The sequence below is a fragment of the Dipodomys merriami genome, unplaced genomic scaffold (genome assembly GCF_024711535.1).
Source record: "Dipodomys merriami isolate MVZ:Mamm:240054 unplaced genomic scaffold, mDipMer1.0.p SCAF_7, whole genome shotgun sequence".
In the NCBI taxonomy this organism is placed as follows: Eukaryota; Metazoa; Chordata; class Mammalia; order Rodentia; family Heteromyidae; genus Dipodomys; species Dipodomys merriami.
In genome coordinates, this window is record NW_027206290.1 from 16,631,835 (window position 1) to 16,655,139 (window position 23,305).

General features: G+C 43.0%; 1 protein-coding gene across 3 annotated transcripts in view; it reads left to right on the forward strand.

Annotated features, from left to right (window-relative positions):
• Positions 1–23,164, forward strand: part of Gpr89a (G protein-coupled receptor 89A) — a 31,896-nt gene extending 8,732 nt beyond the window's left edge. For 2 of the 3 annotated variants that reach the window (XM_070007556.1, XM_070007557.1), the window contains 8 exons: positions 506–586; positions 4,295–4,404; positions 7,061–7,149; positions 8,427–8,519; positions 14,253–14,348; positions 20,270–20,359; positions 22,164–22,229; positions 22,572–23,164. In XM_070007556.1, the coding sequence (XP_069863657.1) occupies positions 506–586; positions 4,295–4,404; positions 7,061–7,149; positions 8,427–8,519; positions 14,253–14,348; positions 20,270–20,359; positions 22,164–22,229; positions 22,572–22,778 (832 nt within the window). In that variant the 3' untranslated portion in view covers positions 22,779–23,164. Of the gene's footprint in view, positions 1–505; positions 587–4,294; positions 4,405–7,060; positions 7,150–8,426; positions 8,520–14,252; positions 14,372–14,584; positions 14,807–20,269; positions 20,360–22,163; positions 22,230–22,571 lie in introns of those variants that run through there. The other variant, XM_070007558.1, reaches the window with a different exon arrangement.
• The last annotated feature ends 141 nt before the right edge of the window (positions 23,165–23,305 follow it).

The following is a 23,305-nucleotide window of genomic DNA, read 5'->3' on the forward strand; positions in this document are numbered from 1 at the left end:
GATTTATGTTTGAGGCCAGTTTGAGCAAGAAGGTTCATGAGACTCTTACCTCTAACCAGCAAAAGGCTGGAAGTGGAGGTATAGGTCACTTGAGCCAGCTTTGAGCAAAAGCTGTTAAGGGGCAGCTCCTAGGCCCTGAATTTAAGCCTCAGTATTGGCACCAAAAAGAAAGAAAAAACACCCAGTACCAGTGGTGGTTCATGCCTGTAGTCCTTGTTACTGAAGGCTGAGATCTGGGGATTATAATTCAAATCCACTCTGAGCAGGAAAGTTGGTGAGATAATAATCTCCAGTTGGCCACCATAAAACTGGAAGTGGAGCTGTGGCTCAAGCCTCAAAACTGGTACACAAAAGAAGAAATGACAACAAAAGTATTTTAGTTTAGTCATTTTAATATTTTCTGGGAAAAGACAGGGTAACAACTGGGGTGTATGTGTTTCTCCAGATGGCCTGTGTTGTGCCCAGGCGTGGACCCTAGCCCTACTAACTGTGTGCACTTCCGTAGGAATGTGACAGACACAGATATCATGGCACTGGAGCGGCGGCTGCTGCAAACCATGGACATGATCGTCAGCAAAAAGAAAAGGTGAGGGCGAGCCTTTGAAAGCCTGTGTTTGGGGCCTGCTGCATGCCTGCATCCCTTCACTTGAAGGCAGAGGCACAAGTGTGAGGCCAAGGGAGGAAATGGAGGCCAGGTGGAGCTGCATGGAGAGACTGTCTCAAAAACAAACACAAAAATATCTCAAAAAGATAATAATAGTATGTTAAGACCTAGAGAGCCCCTAGGAGAGTGTGAACAATGTTTGTTGTTGTTGTTGTTGGTCCTAGGGCTTTAACACTATCACTCAGCTCTTCAACTCAGGGCAAGCGCTCTACTGCTTGAGCCACAGTGCCACTTCCGGTTTTCTAGTGGTTTATTTTATTTTTTTTTTGGGTAAAGATACTATACAGAGGGTTACAGTTACATGAGTAAGGTAATGAGTACATTTCCTCTTGAGCATTGTTACCTCCTCCATTTTTTTCCCCCTACCATCCCTTCCCTCCCTACCTTCCCCGAGGTTCTTTTTTTTTTTATTGTGATTAAGTGATTACATAATTTCCCAAATTTCACAGTATTGTGGAATAATGATGCTCATTTAACGTCACAAGTTCATCTAACTTTCCTGGAGCAAATTGTCTATCACAGTCTATAACATATATTGATGTACACATGTTATACACCATACATGTGGATCAGCAGCATGGGATATTTAGTAGTGGTTCGACCAGATGAGTGGGAGTTCTTTGTTTCTTAAGTCCTGTTAGTTTTGTCGTATCACCTAACATTTTGGATTTAGCATCCACTTATCAGGGAGACCATGTACTGTTTGTCTCTTTGCTCTTGGCTTACCTCGCTCAACATGATTCCTTCTAGCTCCATCCATTTTCTAGTGGTTTATTGGAGATAAGAGTCTCATGGACTTTCCTGCCCGGGCTGGCTTTGAACTGTGATCCTCAGATCTCAGCTCCTGAGTAGCTAGGATTACAGGCGTGAGCCACCGTGCCTGGCAAATATTTATTTTTGCCGGTTGTGGGGCTTGAACCCAGAGCCTGGGCACTGTCCCTGAGCCTGTGTGCTCAAACTAGCTAGCACTCTACCACTTGAGCCACAGAGCCACTTCAATGTTTAAACTTAATAATCTTTACTGGATAACCACTACTTGGTTTTATTCTTTGCCTTCATATGTTTATTCATTTATTGTTTCAGACAACCTAATATCTGCTGGGCACTAGATTCCAGAGATAGAACAATGAACAAGGCAGTCATTTCTCACCTTCACAACATTTATTAGTCTCCTGTTTATATTATTGCCAGACACGGTGGCTATGCCTGTAATCCCAGCTATTCAGGAAGCAGAAGTCCAAGGACAGTAATGTCCAAGGTTAGCCTAGGCAAAAAGTCCAAGACACTATCTAAAAAATAAACTAAAGCAGAGAAATACTAGAGTGGTAGAGTACTTGCCTACCACAAGGCCCTGAGTTCAAACCCTGGTCCCACCATAAAAATAAATGAATAAAAATAAAGTCATTATTACCCATATACAAATGGTAGCCCAGAGGTTTTGAATTGTAACAAGTATGTTCTGATTTCTTATTTCTTCCACACCATAGTTCTATAGTTTGATCTATACACAAGACTCAGAATAGGAGAGCACCTGAGACATTGGAATGAAAAAGAAGACTTTGAAGTGCTAACTACTGATTTGTGTCCTTGTATGACTTTACTGAGACATATGACTGTATTTACTTTGCATATATATATTTATATTCGGAGCAGTTTATTTATGTAAATGTCATGTCTGTAGGGTTTTGTTTTTTTTTATGTATAACCATAAGAGCCACATGAATAGTAAGAGATAGGTATATAAGAACAACATTATTTGGGCTCCCAAGGTTTGTTGTATTTCTTTCGGTCACTGATAAATAATACTTAATTAAAGGTGAAGTCACAAACTGGGCGCTGGTCATTTGTGACTCTGTAGTCCTAGCTACTCAGGAGGCCGTGATGTGAGGATTGTGGTTAAAAGCAGACCTGGGCAGAAAAGTCCATGCATCTCTTATCTCCACTTAACCAGCCAAAAGCCAGAAATGAAGCTGTGACTCTGGTCAGTCACCAGTCTTGAGCAGAAAAAGCTAATCAAGAGCACAAGGCCCTAAGTTCAAACCACAGTACCAACACCAAAAAATGTTTTAAAAATAAAAAAATAAAGTCATGACAAAAGCAACATTTCCAAGCCTCTCGTACCTGTTGCAGTTAGAGTTGGCTGTGATCTGCGCATGTCACAGTCCGGTTTCTCTGTCAGCCCTCATCTGGCCAGGAAGGTTTTTTGTCCTTTAAGACTTCAGTCTTGCCGGGCGCTGGTGGCTCACGCCTGTAATCCTAGCTACTCAGGAGGTTGAGATCTGAGGATCGAGGTTCAAAGCCAGCCTGGGCAGGAGAGACCGTGAGACTCCTATCTCCAATAAACCACCAGAAAACTGGAAGTGGCGCTATAGCTCAAGTGGTAGAGCACTCTCCTTGAGCTGAAGAGCTGAGGGACAGCGCCCAGGCCCAGAGTTCAAGTCCCACGACGGACAAAAAAAAAAAAAAAAGACTTCAGTCTTCTTTATTTTTTATTTTTATTTATTTTTTGCCAGTCTCAAAGCTTGAACTCAGGGCCTGGGCACTGTCCCTGAGCTTCTTTTGCTCAAGGCTAGCACTCTACCACTTGAGCCACAGTGGTGCCACTTCCAGCTTTTTCTGTTTATGTAGTACTAAGGAATCGAACCCAGGACTTCATGCATGCTAGGCAAGCACTCTACCACTAAGCCACATCCCCGGTCCTCCATCTTATTTATTAACTTGAGAGGACCAACCTACTAACTTGACTTAATTAGCAGTCTCCCAGTGATCTTATGGCTCCAGAGGCAGCTAACATGACAGCACTGGCTCCTAGGATTCATTAGCATCCTTCCTGCTCACCTAGTCCAATCTTATTTTTTTCAAAATTCTCATCCTTGAGAAGTAGTGACTAGTACTTAACAGTAGAGGGCCACAATGAGATGCCACAGAAGAACACTGTCCCATACAAATGAGCCTCATGGTTGCAGTGTGATAGGAGAAATACTGCATAAAATTTCTTTTGTGTGTGTGGGGTGGGAGGAGCGGGGGGGGGGGGGGGGAGTGTATGATAGTATTAGAACTTGAACCCGGAGCCTGGGCATTATCCCTTTGCTTTTTCCCTCAATGGTAGCACTCCACCACTTAAGCCACAGCTCCATTTCTGCCTGTTTTGAGTCTTTATAATTGGAGATACCATGTCTCATGGACTTTCCTGCCCCAGCTCAAATCTCAGCCTCCAGAGTAGGATTGCAGGTATGAGCCACCAGCACCTGGCATTGCACATGGTTCTATAGGTGAATAAGCTATTTTATTCTTTGCTTAAGTGCCACCTATAAGTATTAATATAATTATGTGTTGTAATGTTAACAGTAGTCTCATTGTTGTAGACATGCAGAGATGTGGGAGTAGAACTCTAGGTCTCCCTGCTTGTATGGAATAGAGCCAGTCCTCAAGTTGATGGCCTACACCAAATTCTTTGCTCCTCAGCCTAGACCATGTTGCTTCTGGAAGCGTGCCCTCCTAAGTCCTAGGAAAGTGTGGCCTGCAGACCTGCGCCACAGCTGGGCAGACTGTGGTGAAGGCTGGAAGTGACTGAGCCCAGGCAGGAAGTTCCTGTTGCACTGCCTTGCTGAGCTTCGTGTTTTCTTTCAGGATGGCGGTGGCCCGGAGAACCATGTTCCTGAAGGGGGAGGTGCACAACAAGCCCTCAGGCTTCTGGGAAATGATAAAGAGCGTTACAACTTCAGCTTCAGGAAGCGAAAGTATCCTTTATCTCTCTCTACCCTGGACCCAGGGCAGAAGCTCTTGTCAGAGTGCTGGCTGTGTCTGAATCCACACTGGCCAGAGCTATGCTCAGGAAGTCTAATGCATCCAGAGTCATCTTACCAACACCCACACAAGACCATGAAGTCATAGCCTTTGCTCCTAAAAAAGGCAGTCTTTCCATTTTTCACAAGAGAATAGATCAGAGAGATGATGCCACAGAGTGGTTTGCGGCAAAGCAAGGAACAGAACTGTGGTCTCTGCTGCTGAACTCTTTTCCACTGCTTGTATTGTATTTCCCAACTCTGGTAAAACACAAAACATCATGGATCTCTTAAACGGGTGGCTTGTTTACGGGATGGCCCATTTGTAAAGTCATCAGTATTCTTTGACTTTTTTTTTTTTTTTTGCCAGTTGTGGGGCCTGAACTCTGGGCCTGGGCGCTGTCCCTCAGCTCTTCAGCTCAAGGCTACAGTGCCACTTCCGTTTTTTTCTGCTTATGTGGTGCTGAGGAATCAAACCCAGGGCCTCATGCATGCAAGGCAAGCACTGTACCACTGAGCCACCTTCCCAGCCCTTCTTTGACTTTTTAATTATTATTAAGTAGTTATCCAAAGGGATTTCAGTTGCATTCATTAGTTTATAAGTACAATGCGTATACATCCTGCCACCCTTGTATTATTCTTCCCCATGTCTCTCATCCCATCCATACCTTCAGTTACATAATTCAGTTTTTACACAGTGTGCATTGAGTCTGCTTCAGTAAATTATTTTATTTTTAAAAAATCAAGGTGGGCTAGATACGGATAGCTCATGTTGTAATCCTAGCCATGCAGGAGGCTGAAATCTGAGGACTGATGTTTAAAACAAGCTCAGGCAAAAAAAAAAAAAAAAAGCCCATGAGGCTCTTGCTTCCAATTAACCAGCAAAAGACTAGATATATAGCTGTGGCTCAAGTGATAGAACACTAGATTTGAGTGAAAAAGCTAAGGGACATTGCCCAAGCTCTGAGCTGAAGTCCCAGCTCCCATCCCACCCTACTTCACCCCCCCCCCCCAAAAAAAAATGTGTTTTGCTGGGTGTGAGCAGCTCACTCCTGTAATCTTAGATACTCAAAAGGAGATCTGGAGATTGTGGTTTGAAGCCAGCTGGGGCAAGAAAGTCCGTGAGACTCTTATCTCTAGTGAATCAAAGAAAAAGCTGAAAGTAAAGCTGTGGCTCAAGTGGTAGAGCACTAGTCTTTTTTTCTTTTTCTTTTTTTTTTTGTCGGTTGTGGGGTTTGAACTCCGGGCCTGAGTGCTGTCTCAGCTCTGCAGCTCAAGGCTAGCGCTCTACCACTTGAGCTACAGCACCACTTCCAGTTTTCTGATGGTTTATTGGAGATAAGAGTTTCATGGATTTTCCTGCCCAGGCTGGCTTTGAACCTCGATCCTCAGATCTCAGCCTCCTGAGTAGCTAGGATTACAGGTGTGAGCCACTAGTGCCCGACCGAGCATTAGTCTTGAACAAAAGAAGATCAAGGAAAGTGCCAAGTCCCAGAGTTCAAGCCCCAGAACCAGCATGCGCACGCACACACACCTACACACCCACACAGTGTTTGAGAGAAACCAAGATGATACTTTCAGAGCCCGTTTCCTAAATGAGGAAAATACCACCAGTGTGCACTCACTTTTTTTTTTGGTCATGGGGCCTGAACTCTGGGCCTGGGCACTGTCCCTTAGCTCTTCAGCTCAATGCTAGTGCTCTACCACTTGAGCCACAGCACCACTTCTGGCTTTTTCTGCTTATGTGGTGCTGAGGAATCAAACCCAGGGCCTCGTTCATGCAAGGCAAACACTCTACCACTGAGCCACCTTCCCAGCGCCCCTCACTCACTCACTCCTTAGAAACCAGCATAGGCTTTGGATAAGGCAGAGATCTCCCTTTGTGTCCTCTTGGTAGCTGTTTGATTTAGAGCAAGTTTTTTACTCTCTGAGCTTAGCTTCCCTTATCTGCAAAATGGCTAACACCTTTCTCATGAAATTGTTAGAATAAGATTAAGTTAATATTTCTAAAGAGGAAAGTAACAATCACAAACCCCAGCTATGTTGGAAGTCATTAATAGGCCCTTTGGCACATATTGGATTTATTTAAATAATGTAGAAGAAAACTATGCCTTGTTAGAGGTAATACTATATAATTGCTAGGTGTTGGTGACACACATCTATAATCCTAGCTACTCAGGAGGGTGAGAGCTGAGGATTGTAATTTAAATCCAGCCCAGCCAAAAAACTCTTCCCTCCAACTAACCGCCACAAAACTGGAAGTAGAGTTGTGGCTCAAGTGGTAGAGCACTACCCTCGAATGAAAAAACTAAAAGATAGTGTTCAAGCCCCAGTACTAGGACAAAAATATGTTATTATACAACCACTTAAGATTGCACTTGGCTTATAAATGAACAGAGCAAAACCATCTCTCCTAGATACCGGGACTGGAAGAAACTGCACAAGCAGGTATTTGGTTTTGTGTCGGTAGGAAAATAGCTCTGGGATAGGAAATGGAAACACAGCCAGTGCCTGGGATCTGCTATGCAGAAGAAACCAAAAGCAAATGCTTTCTTCATTGCTGTTTTTAAACTTCTGTGTGATTTAGACCTTAATGTTCATTTTGTGCCAGATCTTATGCAAATCCAACAGGAAGTAGATTCTTTGGAAGAACTAAGCAGGCAGCTTTTTCTGGAAACAGCTGATCTCCACGCTACAAAGGTATAGAACTGTGGTTTTTACTTAGGATTGAAGAAAGAACACCACTGAGTGGTTTTATCAGTTGCTCTATGACCAAACAATGCATGAAACAGACAGCCCGCAGCTGCATAGCAAGCTGTGAAGCATTAGCAATGAAGGGCTTCTTTGTATGAAATCATGCCTGTCCCCGGCAAAATCCTTAACACTATCCAAAAGTAGCCAGAAGAGGCTTTTCAACATCTGGGAAGCTGGAATGCACCATTTCCTATTGACTCAGAATAAAGATGGCAGTTTCTATGGTGCTTTTTATTCCCTAATAAATTAGTATTATTACAAAGTAGTAGGTACCTCTTTGCCATGTTCCAACCCTATTATAAAAGACCCAGAGCAAGCTGGGCATTGGTGGCTCATCTTAGCCTGCCACCCAGCAGCAGGCTAAGATCTAAGGGCTGCCTCGGCAAGAAAGTCCATGAGATGCTTTTCTGCCAAGTAACCACCAAAAAGCCAGAAGTGGAGCTATGGCTCAAGCTGTAGAGTGCCAGCCTTGAACAGAAAGCCAAGAGACAGGGCTGGGAAGGTGGCTCAGTGGTAGAGCGCTTGCCTTGCATGCCTGAGGCCCTGAGTTCGATTCCTCAGCACCACATAAGCAAAAAATAAAAAGCCAAAAGTGGCGCTGTGGCTCAAGTGGTAGAGTGCTAGCCTTGAGCTGAAGAGCTGAGGGACAGTGCCCAGGCCCAGAGTTCAGGCCCCACAACCGGACCCAAAAAAAAAAAGAAAGCCAAGAGACAGCACCCAAGTTCTTTTTTTGGGGGGGGGAGGGGTCCAGTCATGGGGCCTGAACTCTGGGCCTGAGCACTGTCCCTCAGCTCTTCAGCTCAAGGCTAGCGCTCTACCACTTGAGCCACAGTGCCACTTCTGGCTTTTTTCTTTTTTGCTTATGTGGTGCTGAGGAATCGAACCCAGGGCCTCAGGCATGCAAGGCAAGCACTCTACCACTGAGCCACCTTCCCAGCCCTGAGCACCCAAGTTCTGAGTTCAAGCCTTAGTACACGCACAGATACAAAAAAAGATTGGCATTGATAATGCATGTTAACATATTGTCCTAGTCTCTGGCTTGCAAGCATTTGATAAATGATGGCTACTACTATTTTGATAAACATTACTACTATTTTAATATTATTATTACATGTAGTTTTTCAAATTGGTCTGGACCAATGATTCAGCAGTGATAAAGAAATAAGTTTATATTTGTTGAGACTAACCATGTTTTCTGTATGTTTTTCTATGTTTTTCCACAGGAGAGAATAGAATACTCCAAAACTTTCAAGGGAAAATATTTTAATTTTCTGGGTTACTTTTTCTCTATTTACTGTGTTTGGAAAATTTTCATGGTACGTATGTTGCTTTTAACAGAGTTAGGTGATTACCCTGGAAATGGAAGAGATAAGATTTTGTTTTGTTGTTGTTTTTTGTTTTTTGTGTCAGTCCTAGAGCTTGAACTCAGGGCCAGAGTGCTGTCCTTGTGTTATTATACCCAAGGCTAGCCCTCTACCACCTGAAGCACAGTTTCACTTCCAGCTTTTTTGGTAGTTAATTGTTGGTAAGATTTTCATGGCCTGTACTGCCCAGGCTGGCTTCAAACCAGGATCTTCAGATCTCAACCTCCTGAGTAGCTAGGATGACAAGATGAGCCACCAGTGACTGGATTTGGTTGATACATTCATTGTGTTTGATTTGTGATCTTATTGAGTCAACAGACAGTGTGGGCTTTTACATGTCCAGCCTCACACTTTCCTCGGTCCTTTTAGAAGACCTAGAAAAGAAAGTTCCATGTTTCTTCATAGAAGTCATTAGTGAGCTGTATATTATGAGGTGTATGAGTTAATTTCAGTTTGCTATTTTACTGATAAGAACGTGACTATAATCTCAGCTCCTACTTTCATACCAAAATAGAAGCACCTCATCCTTTTGTATAGTCCATGTACCTAAAAACTTAAATGCAATATAAACTCAAACATGTGTTTCTGTAGTTACATTTGTTTTCTGCGCTCATCTCTCTTATTCTTTTGTGGCTCTCCCTTCATCTTGTACTCTTTGGTTTTCTGTGTATTTTTATGTACATGTGTTTGTCTTTCCTTCTGACTCAGCTGTAGGTATTCATGGATTTCAATGCTGCCATGGAAAAGGCTGATTGTACTTTCAGTTTTATGACTTCCCTATTGGGGCTGGGTTTGAACAAAGAGGAGCTTGGTCAGCTTGTTTGTTAATTTTGATCATTGTGGATGAATGGGGGATTTTGAGTATAATAAACTGAAGTCAGTACCACTCAGATGACGCTGGGAAATCTTGTTTTATTCAGTGAGAAAGGTTGCATGAAGATCCTGTCTTTTAGTAACTTAGCTACTAAAATGATTTTTCTTGAAATGCAGCCTTTAGGAGAGCTGATCGTGTTTAATTAATGCTTCATTGGAACAGAACTGCTTTAAAGTAAACAGCACTGATTTTAAAGTGTGCCATTTGGCTGGGCGCTGGTGGCTCACACCTGTAATCATAGCTACTCAGGAGGCTGAGATCTGAGGATTATAGTTTGAAGCCAGCAGTAAAGTCTGTGAGATGCTTATCTCTAATTAACCATCAAAAAAATAGAAGTGGAGCTGTGGCTCAAAGTGGTAGAACACTAGCCTTGAGCAGAAAAGCTCAGGGACGGTGCCTAGACCCTGAGTTCAGGCCCCATGATCGACAAAGAAAGTGCAGTTTGGTTAAGCTCTGACATGGGCATATACCCGTGTAACAGCCGCCTTCAGGGTTCCGATTGAGAGCGGCCACCCATCACTTGCAGGTTTCCTTGTGCCTTCATGATGTCTGTCCTGAGGTAACAACTGATCTGCTACTTATAAGTAGTAGCCCTTTGTAGAAATACAATCCTCTTTCCTCAGTGTGATCAGTGAAGTTTCTCTGTGTCATTGTGTATATCAATCATGTTTTCCTTTTCCACTGGTGACTAGTACTCTTTCCTGTGACTGTCCACTCCCGTAGGGTGGCTAGTTGTTTCTGGTGTGGGGTTGTTAGGTCTGCTCCAAATACAAATCTGTTTACATACAGTGTGTCGTTTGTCTTGGGATCAACAATGTAAGGAAGGTGTAGTTAGCTTTTGAAGAAAGATCCCAACTCTTTTCCAGGGACCGCAGAGTTTACACTCCTGCTGGCAGGGTTTGAGGTGCCTGGCTGTCCCCCTAGCCTTGTGGACACTCGGTGAGGTCGGTCCTCTTCATTTCACGTGTCCCAGTGGGCTTGAGGTATCAGAGAGTGCGGTGTGAAGTTTTTCTGTTTTTGTTTTTATGCCTGTCCTGACTTTCCTGCCCAGGCTGGCTTCAAACCTCGATCCTCAGATCTCAGCCTCCTGAGTAGCTAGGATTACAGGTGAGAGCCACCAGCACCCAGCTGAGAGTTTTTAATTTTTTTTTTTAACCAAACCACAACCATTGCCACAATTTTTGAACATTTTTGTTAAAATCTTACACTCACTATGAGTGTAAGACACTATTGAGTGTAAGACTTTTCTTTTGCCTTTTCTCCCCAAGCTGTAGGCAGCCACTATCCTATCTCTGTCTCTAGGTTTCTTATATTAGACAGTTCATGTAAGTGGAATGTGGCATTTGTGGTCTTTGTAATTAAGCTTCTTCCACGTAAGGTCATTTCATTCCCTGTTATGGCTGAATGCTACTGTTTTTTGGTTTTGTTGTTGTTAGTTTTTTTTTCCTGTAGCTAAATAATATCAATCCCACTATATGGATAATTTCATACTTTGTTTCTCCATTTACTACTTGATAAACATTGGGCTGTTTCTTTGTTCAAGCTATTATCAGTAGTGCTGTATAAACAACCACTGGGGCATCCAGTTTTCAAAGAATATGTTTTCATCTCTTACATATATGCCTAAAAGTAGAATTGCTGTGCCATATATTAACTATGATTAGGCTATTTTCCACAGTGGTGACACTAGTTCACATTCCTGTCTACCACATGCCAACTTCTTCCCATACATGCTCACCAGTACTTGCTCACCAGTATTTGCCTTATGTTTGTTATTTAGTGGGTATGAAGTACTATCTCTCCCATTCTTTTCTTTTCTTTTTTTCCTTTTTTTTTGTGGGTGTGTCTAGGCCTTGAACTTGGGGCCTCGGCGCTGTCCCTGAGTTTTTTTTGCTCAAAGTTAGCATTCTACCACTTCAGCTATAGCTCCACTTCCAGCTTTTTCGTTAATTGTACATAAAAGTCTCACAGACTTTCCCTGCTGGCTTCAAACTAGCTTCAGAGTACCTAGAATTACACACATGAGCCACCAGCACCAGCTTTCACTCATTCTTGCTATTGTTAATTCATGTCTTTTCTCCTTTTTAAAAATCTTAATATAAGCCAGCCACCAGTGGCTCACTCCTGTAATCCTAGCTACTCAGGAGGCTGAAATCTGAGGATTATAGTTCAAATCCAGCCAGGGCAGGAAAGTCCGTGAGACTCTTATCTCCAGTAAACCACTCAGAAAACCAGAAGTGGCACTGTGGCTCAAGTGCTAGAGCTAGCCTTGAGTTGAAGAGCTGAGGGACTGCACCCAGGCCGAGTTCACACCATACAACTGACACACAAAAAAATCTTCATATATTTTATATATATAAATTACAATCCTGGCTCTTTTTGTTCTTATGAGAAAAAAATACCTAGAAATAGAGGTTTAATTGCTTTTATTGAACTTTTCAAAGAATCAACTTTTGGTTTCTTTTTGTCTTATTTTTCTACTTCCTATTTTATTGATTTGTGCTCAGCTTTTTTTTTTTTAATTTTATTTTATTTTATTTGAGAACATACTGTACAGAGGGGCTACAATTACATGGGTAGGATGTGCTCAGCTTTTTATTATTTACTCTTGCTTATTTTTTATTATATTTCTACTACTACAGAAACCAATCATTGATGGGAGGCCTTTCCTGATAAATGTGTTTTATAGCTACAAATTTCTTTTTATAAGCCAAGCACTGGTGGTTCATGCCTGTAATTTTAGCTACCACTGAGGAGGCTGAGATCTGAGGGTCAAAGTTCAAAGCTGGCCTTAACAGAAAGTCCATGAGACTTCTCTCCAGCTAGCCAGCAAAGAAGCTGGACTAGAGCTACAGCTCAAGTGGTATTGTGCCAACTGTAAGCAAAAAAAAAAAAAAAAAAAAAAGCCAAAGAGTTCAAGGCCCTGAATTCAATCCCCAGGACTACCACAATTAACTAATTTTTTTGTATACGCTAAACTGCTTCTCATAAATTATAATTTGTTTCATTCATTTTAAAGATGCTTTTCTAATTCCTCTCAATTTCCTCTCTGATTCATAGATTACTTAAAAATACATTTTTAAAGAATTTAGGCTGGGATGTAGCTCAGTGTCAAAGGACTTGCATAGCAAGTGTAATATCCTGGGTTCGAGCCCCAGTACCAAAACAAAAAAAGACAGTTAAAATATCTGAGGATCTTCCAAATACTTTTTTTTTTTTTTTTTTTTGGCCACTAATTCGGCCTTGTATCTTCCCAGCTTCCTTGCTTAAAGCTGGCATTGTACCATTTGAGATGCCTCCAGCTTCTAATAGATCTTTAATTTAATTTCCTATAATCAAGGACCATATTTTATATGATAAATCTTTTGAATCTTATTGTGGCTTTGTTCTGGGGTATAGCCAGCCCTCAGCATAGGAAATGTTCTCTGTGGCCATTAGTAGAATGTTTCTAATTTCATGTATTTTTAATATAATGTGTTCTCTTGCCATCTAGAATATTTTATAATTGTTAGGTCAAGTTGATAGTATTCCAGTCAATTTTTGCTTTATATATTTTGGAGCTTTATTATTGGCTAAACATTTTAAATCATGTGTCCTTTGTGAAAATGGTCTTTTTATCCGTATGAAATGATTCTTCTAAAATCTGGCAGTGTTTTACTCTAAAAATCTTCATTTAATGTTAATGAAAGCTTTCCACCCTTCTTGATTAGCATTAACATAATGTATCTTTCAGCCCATTTGTATTTTCATATTTAAGTGTACTGTACTTAACATGTACAGTAGTTGGGGCTTGCTTTTTTCTTTATCAGCTCTGACAGTCTGCCATTTCACTGAGTTGTTTAGGCCAGGGATTAGCAATCTATAGTCCCCAGGCAGAACCCATAGCCAAGCCCATTCATTTCTGTATTATCTGTGACTACTGTCACACTACAGCAGCTGAGTTTGCTGTCCCAGGACTTAGACTATTTGCATTTAATGTGATTATTGGTATTGTTAGATTTAAAACTACCATGTAGCTCTTTGGTTTCTAATTGACCCATCTTTCTTTCCCTTTTTTTTGCTGCCAGTACTGAGGCTTGAACTGAGGGCCCAGGTACTGTCCCTTTGCTCAAGACTGGCACTCTACCACTTGAGCCACAGCTCTACTTTTGGCTGGCTTCAAAGTACAACCCTCAGATCTTAGCCTCCTGAGTGGCTAGCATTATAAGGCATGGCCTTTCTTTACCTTTTTTTTTTTTTTTAATTGCTATGTCTTTGCTCATAGAACATTGAGAAAATAACCTTGGAATTTTTCTGTAATCTTTCTCTGACTCCATCTGCGAGAATGTAAGCTTTACAGCATCCAGTAAATTAAGAGTTAAATGTCCCTTTGACTCTTGACAGGAAACAAGGTTGGGATAGAAACTTTTTCATTTGCTATTCATGTCATAGAGTAAATGTAAAATTTCATTTTTACAACATTGGCCTTAACGTATATTAAGATTTGTTAGGATTGGGCTGGGAAGGTGGCTCAGTGGTAGAGCGCTTGCCTTGCATGTCTGAGACCCTGGGTTCGATTCCTCAGCACCACATAAGCAAAAAGAAAAAAGCCGGAAGTGGCGCTGTGGCTCAAGTGGTAGAGAGCTAGCCTTGAGCTGAAGAGCTGAGGGACAGCTCCTAGGCCCAGAGTTCAGGCCCCACGACCGGACCCCAAAAAAAAAAAATCAAAAAAAAAAAAAAAAGATTTGTTAGGATTATTAATTCATCATTTCAAATAACTTTGAAATAGTGATTATCAAGTTATTCTAATGGTGAGGTCTGGGTCTCCACAGGCAACCATCAATATCGTTTTTGATCGAGTCGGGAAAACTGACCCTGTCACAAGAGGCATTGAAATCACTGTGAATTACCTGGGAATCCAATTTGATGTGAGAATTATGTCAAGATCCTGGTTTGTTATACTTCTTTCTGTTTTATCTGTTGTAACTGACATGAAGTTTTTTCTTTTGTTTCTTTTTCTGCCCTTACTGGGGCTTGAACTCGGGGTGTGGGCATTGTCCCTTAGCTCCTTTGCTCAAGGCTGGCACTCTACTGCTTGGGCCATAGCTCTACTTCTGGCTTTTCGGTGGCTAATGGGATATAAGTCTCTTACTTGTCTTCCCAGGCTGACTTTGAACTGGGATCACAGCCTCCTGAGGAGCAAGAACAATAGGCAGGAGCCACCAGTGCCCAGCCACAAGTATGCTTTTGAATTAAGCACAGGGTCCCCAAACTGCTTAAGAGTAAAGGTATTGTGGGATTCCAATGAATTTGGCTGTTTCTAGAATTTGCCTATGTTATTTTTTTTTAATTCCTTGAACTTGTATGATCAGAGAATTCATTCATAGATACTAAAGATAACCCATCCAGTCTTGAGCTATTTCCTAGTAATTCCTTTTCACATAACAACAAAGCTATATCATTAGCTGGGTTGTTGGTATTTTTTTTTTCATGATATATTATACTTGCTTCTGTCATGATTTGACTTGGTCTTCTAGTGGAGATAGCCACTGTAGTCCTCCTGCAGATGTTTTACTTTCCCCTCATTCTCTTCCCTCCCTTAAAAGAGAAAACCAGAGCTGAGGGCCAGTGGCTCACATCTACAAGGTTAGTCTATTCAAGAAGCAGAGATCTGGGGGATCACAGTTCCAAGCCAACCTGGGCAGAAGTCCATGAGGCTCCATCTCTAAAATAACTAGCAACCAAGGAATCAAGATTGCAGAGTAGTAATGTATTAACCCAAGCTCCCTCTGATCAAACAGAGGAATAAGGCCTCTTAGCACCAACATACACTTCAAATGACCACACCAAACAAACTAGAAATAATCAGTGGCACCAACCAGGGCGATTCAAACATTTAAAAGGGGGAAAACAGAAACCAAAGCAGGCACACAGTGCCCCAGGCTCCAGGTAGAGAGCCATTCCGACTTTCTTTTTTGTCTTTTCCTCTTCCCGTCCATTTTTTCCTTGCTACAATGTCACCAGCATACACCACCACCACACTTGGGATCCAGAAGCTGAATTTGGCGGCCGGAGGAGGCAGCAAAGCAGCATGCTCCAGGATTGCCATGGTTAGACAGAGCCACTCCACGGAAAAACGGCAGTAGTCCAGCAGGGCCTCCAACCCCTGGCGTAGTCTCAACGGGGCCTCTAACACCCAGAAGGGTCACGGCAGGTCTCAATCCCTGGAAAGGGCTTTGGTGCAACGTCTGACACTGAGGAATGGACACGGTAGGGCCTCTGAAAGCCTGGCGTGCATTCCCGAGGTGGATGCTGCCAGCACCCAGCTGGGGTCTGCCCCAAGCCCAGCCCTGCCCCTATGTCTCCGCCAAGGACATCACTGGTGCTGGTGCCACAGCCCTGGGAGTCTGCGCCCAGCTAGACCAGAAGTCTGCAGGTGCTCACCCTCCGCCAGTGTTGAAGGTTGTTCCCAGACAGCACCAAAAGCCTCCAAGACATCCCTGTGTGTGATACCCAGCCATAGTGCCAGGGGTCCACACCTACTAACCCCTAATACCCTATCCATGTTGTGCTGCGCAGGACGCCATCACCCCCAGCATCGAGGGCTGCGCCCACCCTGCCTGAACATCTTGTGCTGGATGCTGCCACAGCCCACAGCACAGTGGTTTGCATCTTAACTGGGCACAAAAGCTTTCTGTGTACCTCAGCATATGACACCCTTGGACTCCGCGCCACAGGCAGCACTCAGCTGGGCCCAAAGCCTGTCCTTGCCCATCCAGGGAACTACCAGCAGCACTGCTCCCAAAGAAAACCACAGCTCCTTACCACTTAATCTCCTCCCCCCCATTTTTTTTTTTTTTTTCGTGGTACCAGTCCTGGGCTTGAACTCGGGTCTTAAGGGTGGGAATATCCCAAGGTTTTCTTTTTTTTGCTGAAGGCTAGCATTCCATCACTTGAGTCAAAATTCTGTTTCCAGCTTTTGGTAGGTAGTTGAAGATAAGAGTCTCCACTTTGGACTTTGAACCATATTCCTCAGATCTCAGCTTCCTGAGCGGCTAGGATTATAGGCATAAGCCACTGGCACATGGCCCTAATACCTAATCTTAATGGCTATATAAACCCTGAACACAGATGCAGAAATCACAGTGAAAAGTCACAAAATTCACTAACATGCCACTCAAGAAACAGCAAGTCCAGCCTGGGCACTGATGGCTCATGCCTGTAATCCTAGCTACTCAGAGGCTGAAATATGACGATTACGGTTCAAAGCCAGCCCAGGCAGAGAATCCCCATGAAACTCATTAACTCATGAATCTCCAGTTAACTGGAAGTAGAACCGTGGCTCAAAGTAAAAGAGTGCTAGCCTTGAGCAAATGAGCTCAAGGGCAGCACCCAGGCCTTCAAGTTCAAGCCAACTGACAAAAAACTCAGAGGAAGACTCTAATGGGAGTGAAAGAGAAGAGAAAAAGAACAAAAGAACCACTAAAGCAACAATGAGAGGATTGGCTAAAAAAAGGGCAGCCCCACAAACGAATCACGGGAAGAAAGGATGAAGAAAATGTAGGACATCCAAGAAGACATCAAGAATACAGAAACCACCCACCTCAACGAAGGAAATGAAAAATAAATTAATACCATGAGAACTGATCAACAAAAAGCTGGGAAGCATGGAAGGCTCTGGGTATAAGGAGTTGAGGTTAAAGCAGAGGAATTAGGAAAAAAAAATCAAAGGCATGGGGAAAAAACCTCCAAACATGCCAAAGGGACATGCAAAAATTGGCAGATTCAACCAAAAGATCAAATCTATGCATAATAGAAAACTTCCCCAGTCTCAAGAGAGAATCTCACCCACCCAACAGGCATATGGAACTTCTAGCAGACAGGATCTGAGAAAAAACAAGCACATCATTGTAACAAAAGAATTCATTTTAAAATGCAGCAAAATCAAAGAGGGAACTTGATTACAATGGAAAGATTAGGATTACTGCAGATTTTGCTACACAAACAAGGCCAATGAGAGCCTGGAGTGATAGTATTCAAGCTCTGAACAACAGTTGCCAAGCAAACCGGTATAGCTGTGAAGTCGATACTCACAATTGATGATGAAACTAGAACCTCAAAATTTTTCCATGAAATTAACACTGAAGAATCAATTCCAAACTCATGAGTTTGGGGCTCCAATATAAAGACAACTATATACCCATCTTTCTGATGAACACAGATGCCAAGCTCTTCAATAAAACACTAGCCAGCAGAATTCACCAAGTAATCTTAAAAAAAAAAAAAAACATTATGACCAAGTGGGTTTTATCCCAGCGATACAAGGCTGGTTTAACATATGTAAATCAAAAGTAATACATCATATAGCCAAAGACAAGAACTACCTGTTCATCCCAATAGATGCAGAAAAGCCTTTGACAGAATCTAGCATGAAAAACCTCATCGACAGACCTGAAACTTTGAAACTACTGCAAGATGGAGTAAAAAACACTGGAACTTAAAGGCATAGGCAGAAACTGAAAAAGAGTCCCTGGGGCACAGCAGTTAGGAGAGAGACTTGACAAATGGGATTACATCAGAATAAAAAGTTCTGCACAAAGCATAATTACTAAACTAGAAAGACAGCTGACAGACTGGGAGAAGATCTTTACCAGCAATACATCAGACAAAGGCCTACTATCCAAAGTATAGAAGGAGCTCAAGAAACCAACCCCTCATAAAGCTAATAAACCAATCACTAAATGGGCAAAGGCTTCTCAGAAGAGGTAAGAATGCCAAAAAAAAAAAAAAAAAACTAAAGAAATGCTCATCCCTGGCCATAAAGGAAATGTAAATCAAGACAACTGAGATTCCATTTTACTCCAGTTAGATTGGCCAACATCATAAATTCGAACAACAAATGTTGGCAGGGATGTGGGGAGAAGGAACCCTACCGCACTGCTAGTGGGATTGTAAACTACAGTGCAACCATTCTGGATGGCAGTCTGGAGGGTCCTCAAAAAACAAAACATAATCTATAAGACCCAGCCATACAACTCCTGGGCATCTATTTACCCAGAACATCACAAGCCAGGATAGCATGGAGACATTTGCCTATCCATGTCCATTGCTGCACTATTCACAATAGCCAAGTTGTGGAAACAACTTATCTACAAAAGATGAGTGGATCCAAAAAACTGTGGCAGTTATACACAGTGGAATTTTACACAACCACTGGAAAGGCAGGGAAATGGGTAAACCTAGAACAAAGATGTTAAGGGAGGTAAGCCAAGAGACAAACAGCACATTTTCTATTATATGCAGAAGCTAGACACCAGGACATGATAAATTATACAGGACTCTAGGCAGACACACAGTGAAACCAACCTCTTAGGGGAGGAACACAAAGGTGCAATGCCTATGAGCCTCTGATCATACAATGCTTACCAAACTCCAAGAAATGTGTTTTCCCTATTATTTTTTTTCTTGCTTTTTTTTTTTGTCGGTTTTGGGGCTTGAACTCTGGCCCTCAGCTCTTCAGCTCAAGGCAAGCGATCGACCACTTGAGCCACAGCGCCACTTCCAGTTAATTGGAGATGAGTCGCACAGACTTTTCTGCCCGGGTAGCTTTGAACTGTGATCCTCAGATCTCAGCCTCCTGAATAGCTAGGATGACAGACATAAGCGACCAGCGCCAGTTGGGTTTTTTTTTTATTTTTGTCTTATTCATTTATCTGTCTATGGGAGGGTAATGGGGACACAAAATGGAGAGACAAAGGGTGAACAAATGCAGCCGTGGTACACACTGGACACTGTTGAAAATGAACTCTACTTGTGGGTGGGGGTGGCAGAGGAAAATTGGAGACAACAAGGGAAGGGTGACATTGTTCAGAAAGAAATGTACCCTTGGCTGGGAATGTAGCTCAATGGTAGAGTGCTTGTCTAGCATGCATGAAGCCCCGGGTTGGATTCCTCAGAACCACATAAACAGAAAAAGCCAGAAGTGGCACAGTGGTTCAAATGGCAGGGCACTTGCCTTAAGTACAGGGAGGCTTAGGAACAGAGCCCAGGCCAGGCTCTAGGACCCGAAAACAAAGAAAAAGAATGAACTCTTTACCTGACTTATGTAACTGGTAACCACTCAGTACATCACTTTAATAATAATAATTTAAAATTTGAATGATAAAAACAATAAGCCAAGCACTGGTGGCTCACGCCTATAATCTGAGCTACTCAGGAAGCTGATATCTGAGGATTGCAATTCAAAGCAAGCCTGAGTAGGAAAGTCCATAAGATGGGGCTGGGAAGGTGGCTCAGTGGTAGAGCACTTGCCTTGCATGCCTGAGGCCCTGGGTTCGATTCCTCAGCACCACATAAGCAAAAAGAAAAAAGCCGAAAGTGGTGCTATGGCTCAAGTGTTAAGAGCGTTAGCCTTGAGGCTGAAGAGCTGAGGGACAGCGCCCAGGCCCAGAATTCAGGCCCAATGACCGGACCAAAAAAAAAAGAAAGTCCATAAGACTCATCTTCAATTAAGCACCAGAAAACAGGAAGTGGCACTGTGGCTCAAGGTGGTGGAGCACTAACCTTGAGCAGAAAAGCTCAAGGACAGGGCCAAGGCCCCAAGTTCAAGCCCCAGGACCAACAAAAACAATAATAATAATAATCAGCAAAAGAGTAGGGCTGGAGGCATGACTCAAGTAATAAAAGTAGAATGTCGAGCAAGTGCAAGACCCTGAGATCAAAGCCCAGATCAGCCCAAAGGAAAGAACAGAATCCAGCTGCCTCTCACAGATGCATAAATGATCAGGCACGGGTTCACTGTTCTGCCTTTGAGCAGGGAATTAACGGCTTCTTCTTGGTGTTCCGGCAGGTGAAGTTCTGGTCCCAGCACATTTCCTTCATTCTGGTTGGGATTATCATTGTCACGTCCATCAGAGGATTACTTATCACACTCACCAAGGTACCACCTCATTAGGATTCTTGCTTCTGAAATCTTAACAATCAGTACTTTGAAGACATAGGAAAAAATTAATGTCCAGCTGTTGTGTAAATTATTGGAGATGTATGACTTCCTACACCAATCACAGATAAGTATCAAAGGTCATGGATAAGAAACTTGTCCATTGATTTGTCAATGTCATCTATAGTAGAACTTGGCACATAAGCCAGGTGCCGGTAGCTACTTAGGAGGTTGAGATCTGAGGATCTGAACCTGGTTCAAAGCCAGCCTAGGAAGGAAAGTCCGTGAGACTATTATCTCCAGTTAACTACCAAAATGATGGAAATGGAGCTGTGGCTTAAAGTGGTAGAGCACTAGCCTTGAGTACAAAAGCTCAGGGGCAGCACCCAGACCCTGAATTCAAGCCCCAGGATCAGCACAAAATAAAAGAATCTTGGCAAGTAGTCATTTAGCAAACAATAAATGCGATAGATAGTGCAATTAGAAGAATTGTGAGACTCATCTGTAAATAAAATATGGAGCTGGATGCCAGTGGCCTCACACTTACAATCCTAGCTACTAAAGAAGTTGAGATCAGAGGATTCTGATTCGAAGCCAGCCCAGGCAGAAAAGTCCAATTAATCAGCAGATCTCTAATCAGCAAAATCCACTGAACTTTAATTAACTAGCCCAAAAAGACAGCCAAACTGGAGGCATAGCTCAAGTGCTAGAGCACCAGACATGGGCAAAAAAAGCCAACTAAGCCAGAGCTCAAGACCCTGAGTTCAAGCCCTGAGTTCAAGAGGAAGGGAGTAGAGAGGAGAGAAGAATATTTGGTTGTTTTCTGACCAACATGCGAGGACTTCATGAAGGTGTAAGAATCTCACAGTCAGAGCATTGTTTGAATGAAAGAGGTGGAGGATTGGGACAGGAAGGGAATTAAGACATAAAACTGATTAGAAAGAGTTCAGGAGCCTTTTAACCATTACAAATGCCAGGAATGGCCTGGAGTTAGGTGTTCTAATGTTTGTAGTTACATTGTTATTGTCGTCTGCACCAAAGAACTTCTGAATTTTAATAATATAGGAATACCTTCTTATGCAATAATACTTTAAGCCAGCATCTCAAGGAGGAAACTAACCTCAATAGTCTATTTTAACTCATTTTTTTTTTTTTGGTCGGTCGTGGGTCTTGAACTCTAGGCCTGGGTGCTGTCCCTGAGCACTCTTCAGCTCAAGGCAGCACTCTTACCACCTGAGCCACAACACCACTTCCAGTTTTCTAGTGGTTTATTGGCGATAAGAGTCTCACGGAGTTTCCTACCCAGGCTAGCTTTGAACCTGGATCCTCAGATCTCGACCTAAGTAGCTAGGATTACAGGCATGAGCCCCGGTGCCCGGCCTTAACTCGATTTTCCAATAGCTTTAACATCTAAATGGTCATAGACAGGGCTAGAGCATGGAAGAGACGCTTTTTTTTTTTTTTTTTTTTTCAAATTGGTGCCAGTACTGGGGCTTGAACTCGGTGCCTGGATGCTGTTCCTGAGCTTTTTGGCTCAAAGCTATTTTCTACCACTTGATCCAGTGCTCCACTTCCAGCTTTTTGGTGGTTAATTGGAGATGAGAGACTCATGAGTTTTCCTGTCCTAGCTTGCCTCTAACTTATGATCCTACATCTCAGCTCCTTGAGTAGCTTGGATTACAGACATGGGCTCCTGGTGCCCGTGAGAAGAGACACTTTCAATGGAAGATTAGCCATGTGAACTATTGCTTATGATACATGAATCTAGCAGTGCACTCTAAGTTGCTCTCCTCTTTCTTGACAGTTCTTTTATGCCATCTCTAGCAGCAAGTCCTCCAATGTCATCGTCCTGCTCTTAGCACAGATAATGGTAAGTTTATTGAACTTGCTTTATGTTTGCAACTATAAATATCACATTTTTTTTTCTTTTTCTTTGTGCCAGTCCTGAGGCTTGAACTCAGGGCCTGGCACTGTCCTTCAGCTTTTGTGCTCTGCCATTTGAGCCACACCTTCATTTCTGGTCTTTTGGTTGGTTAATTGGAGATAAGCGTCTCATACTCAGGCTGGCTTTGAACCTTGATCCTCAGATCTCAGCCTTCTGAGTAGCTAGACTCACAGGCCTTTGCCGCTGGAGGCCTCAGCAATGTATGTTTCCTCAGGGCAGCCCCTCCCTATTCTCAAAGTCACCAGTGACATCTGCTTTGGCCTGCAGGGCATGTACTTCGTGTCCTCGGTGCTGCTCATCCGGATGAGCATGCCCCTGGAGTACCGCACCATCATCACCGAGGTCCTAGGAGAACTGCAGTTCAACTTCTACCACCGCTGGTTTGACGTCATCTTCCTGGTCAGCGCGCTCTCCAGCATGCTCTTCCTGTACCTAGCTCACAAGCAGGCGCCCGAGAAGCACATGGCACCGTGAAAGCCAGTGCTGTCAGAATTGGGGGGGGAAAGCAAAAAAACAATGGAAGCTGGGGCCTGATTTTTTTTTTTTTTAAGCAAAATGCTCTGGAAGCCTATTCTCCCTCCAGCATCAGTCTTCCTCCTCGATGATGCTGGGATCGCCAGGGCATCAGCTGGGACCTGAGAGAGGAGGAAACTCAGGGCAGTCCTTGGTAGAGACAGCCTCTCGTGTGGATCAAGACCGGGGCCAGGTGCAGACAGCACAGAGGGAGTGAAAGTACACTGGAACTCTAGGACAGGAAATGTGGCCACAAATGCCTGATGTTCTGTAAGTCTAGCTTTCCGAGCAGCAGGGTCTTGGCATTCCCTTGAGGTTGACTGTCATTAAAGTCTGACATTGTAACACTTTGGCTTGAGGTTGGCTTTATCAAGCATAGCTTGGTTTTCTGCTTCTGTGACCTAACGTGAGTAGGTGGCTCTCTTCCCTGCCCACTGAAATCACCCTGAGGTTGTCTATTTTCTGAGGAAGGAATGATGGAAAATGGA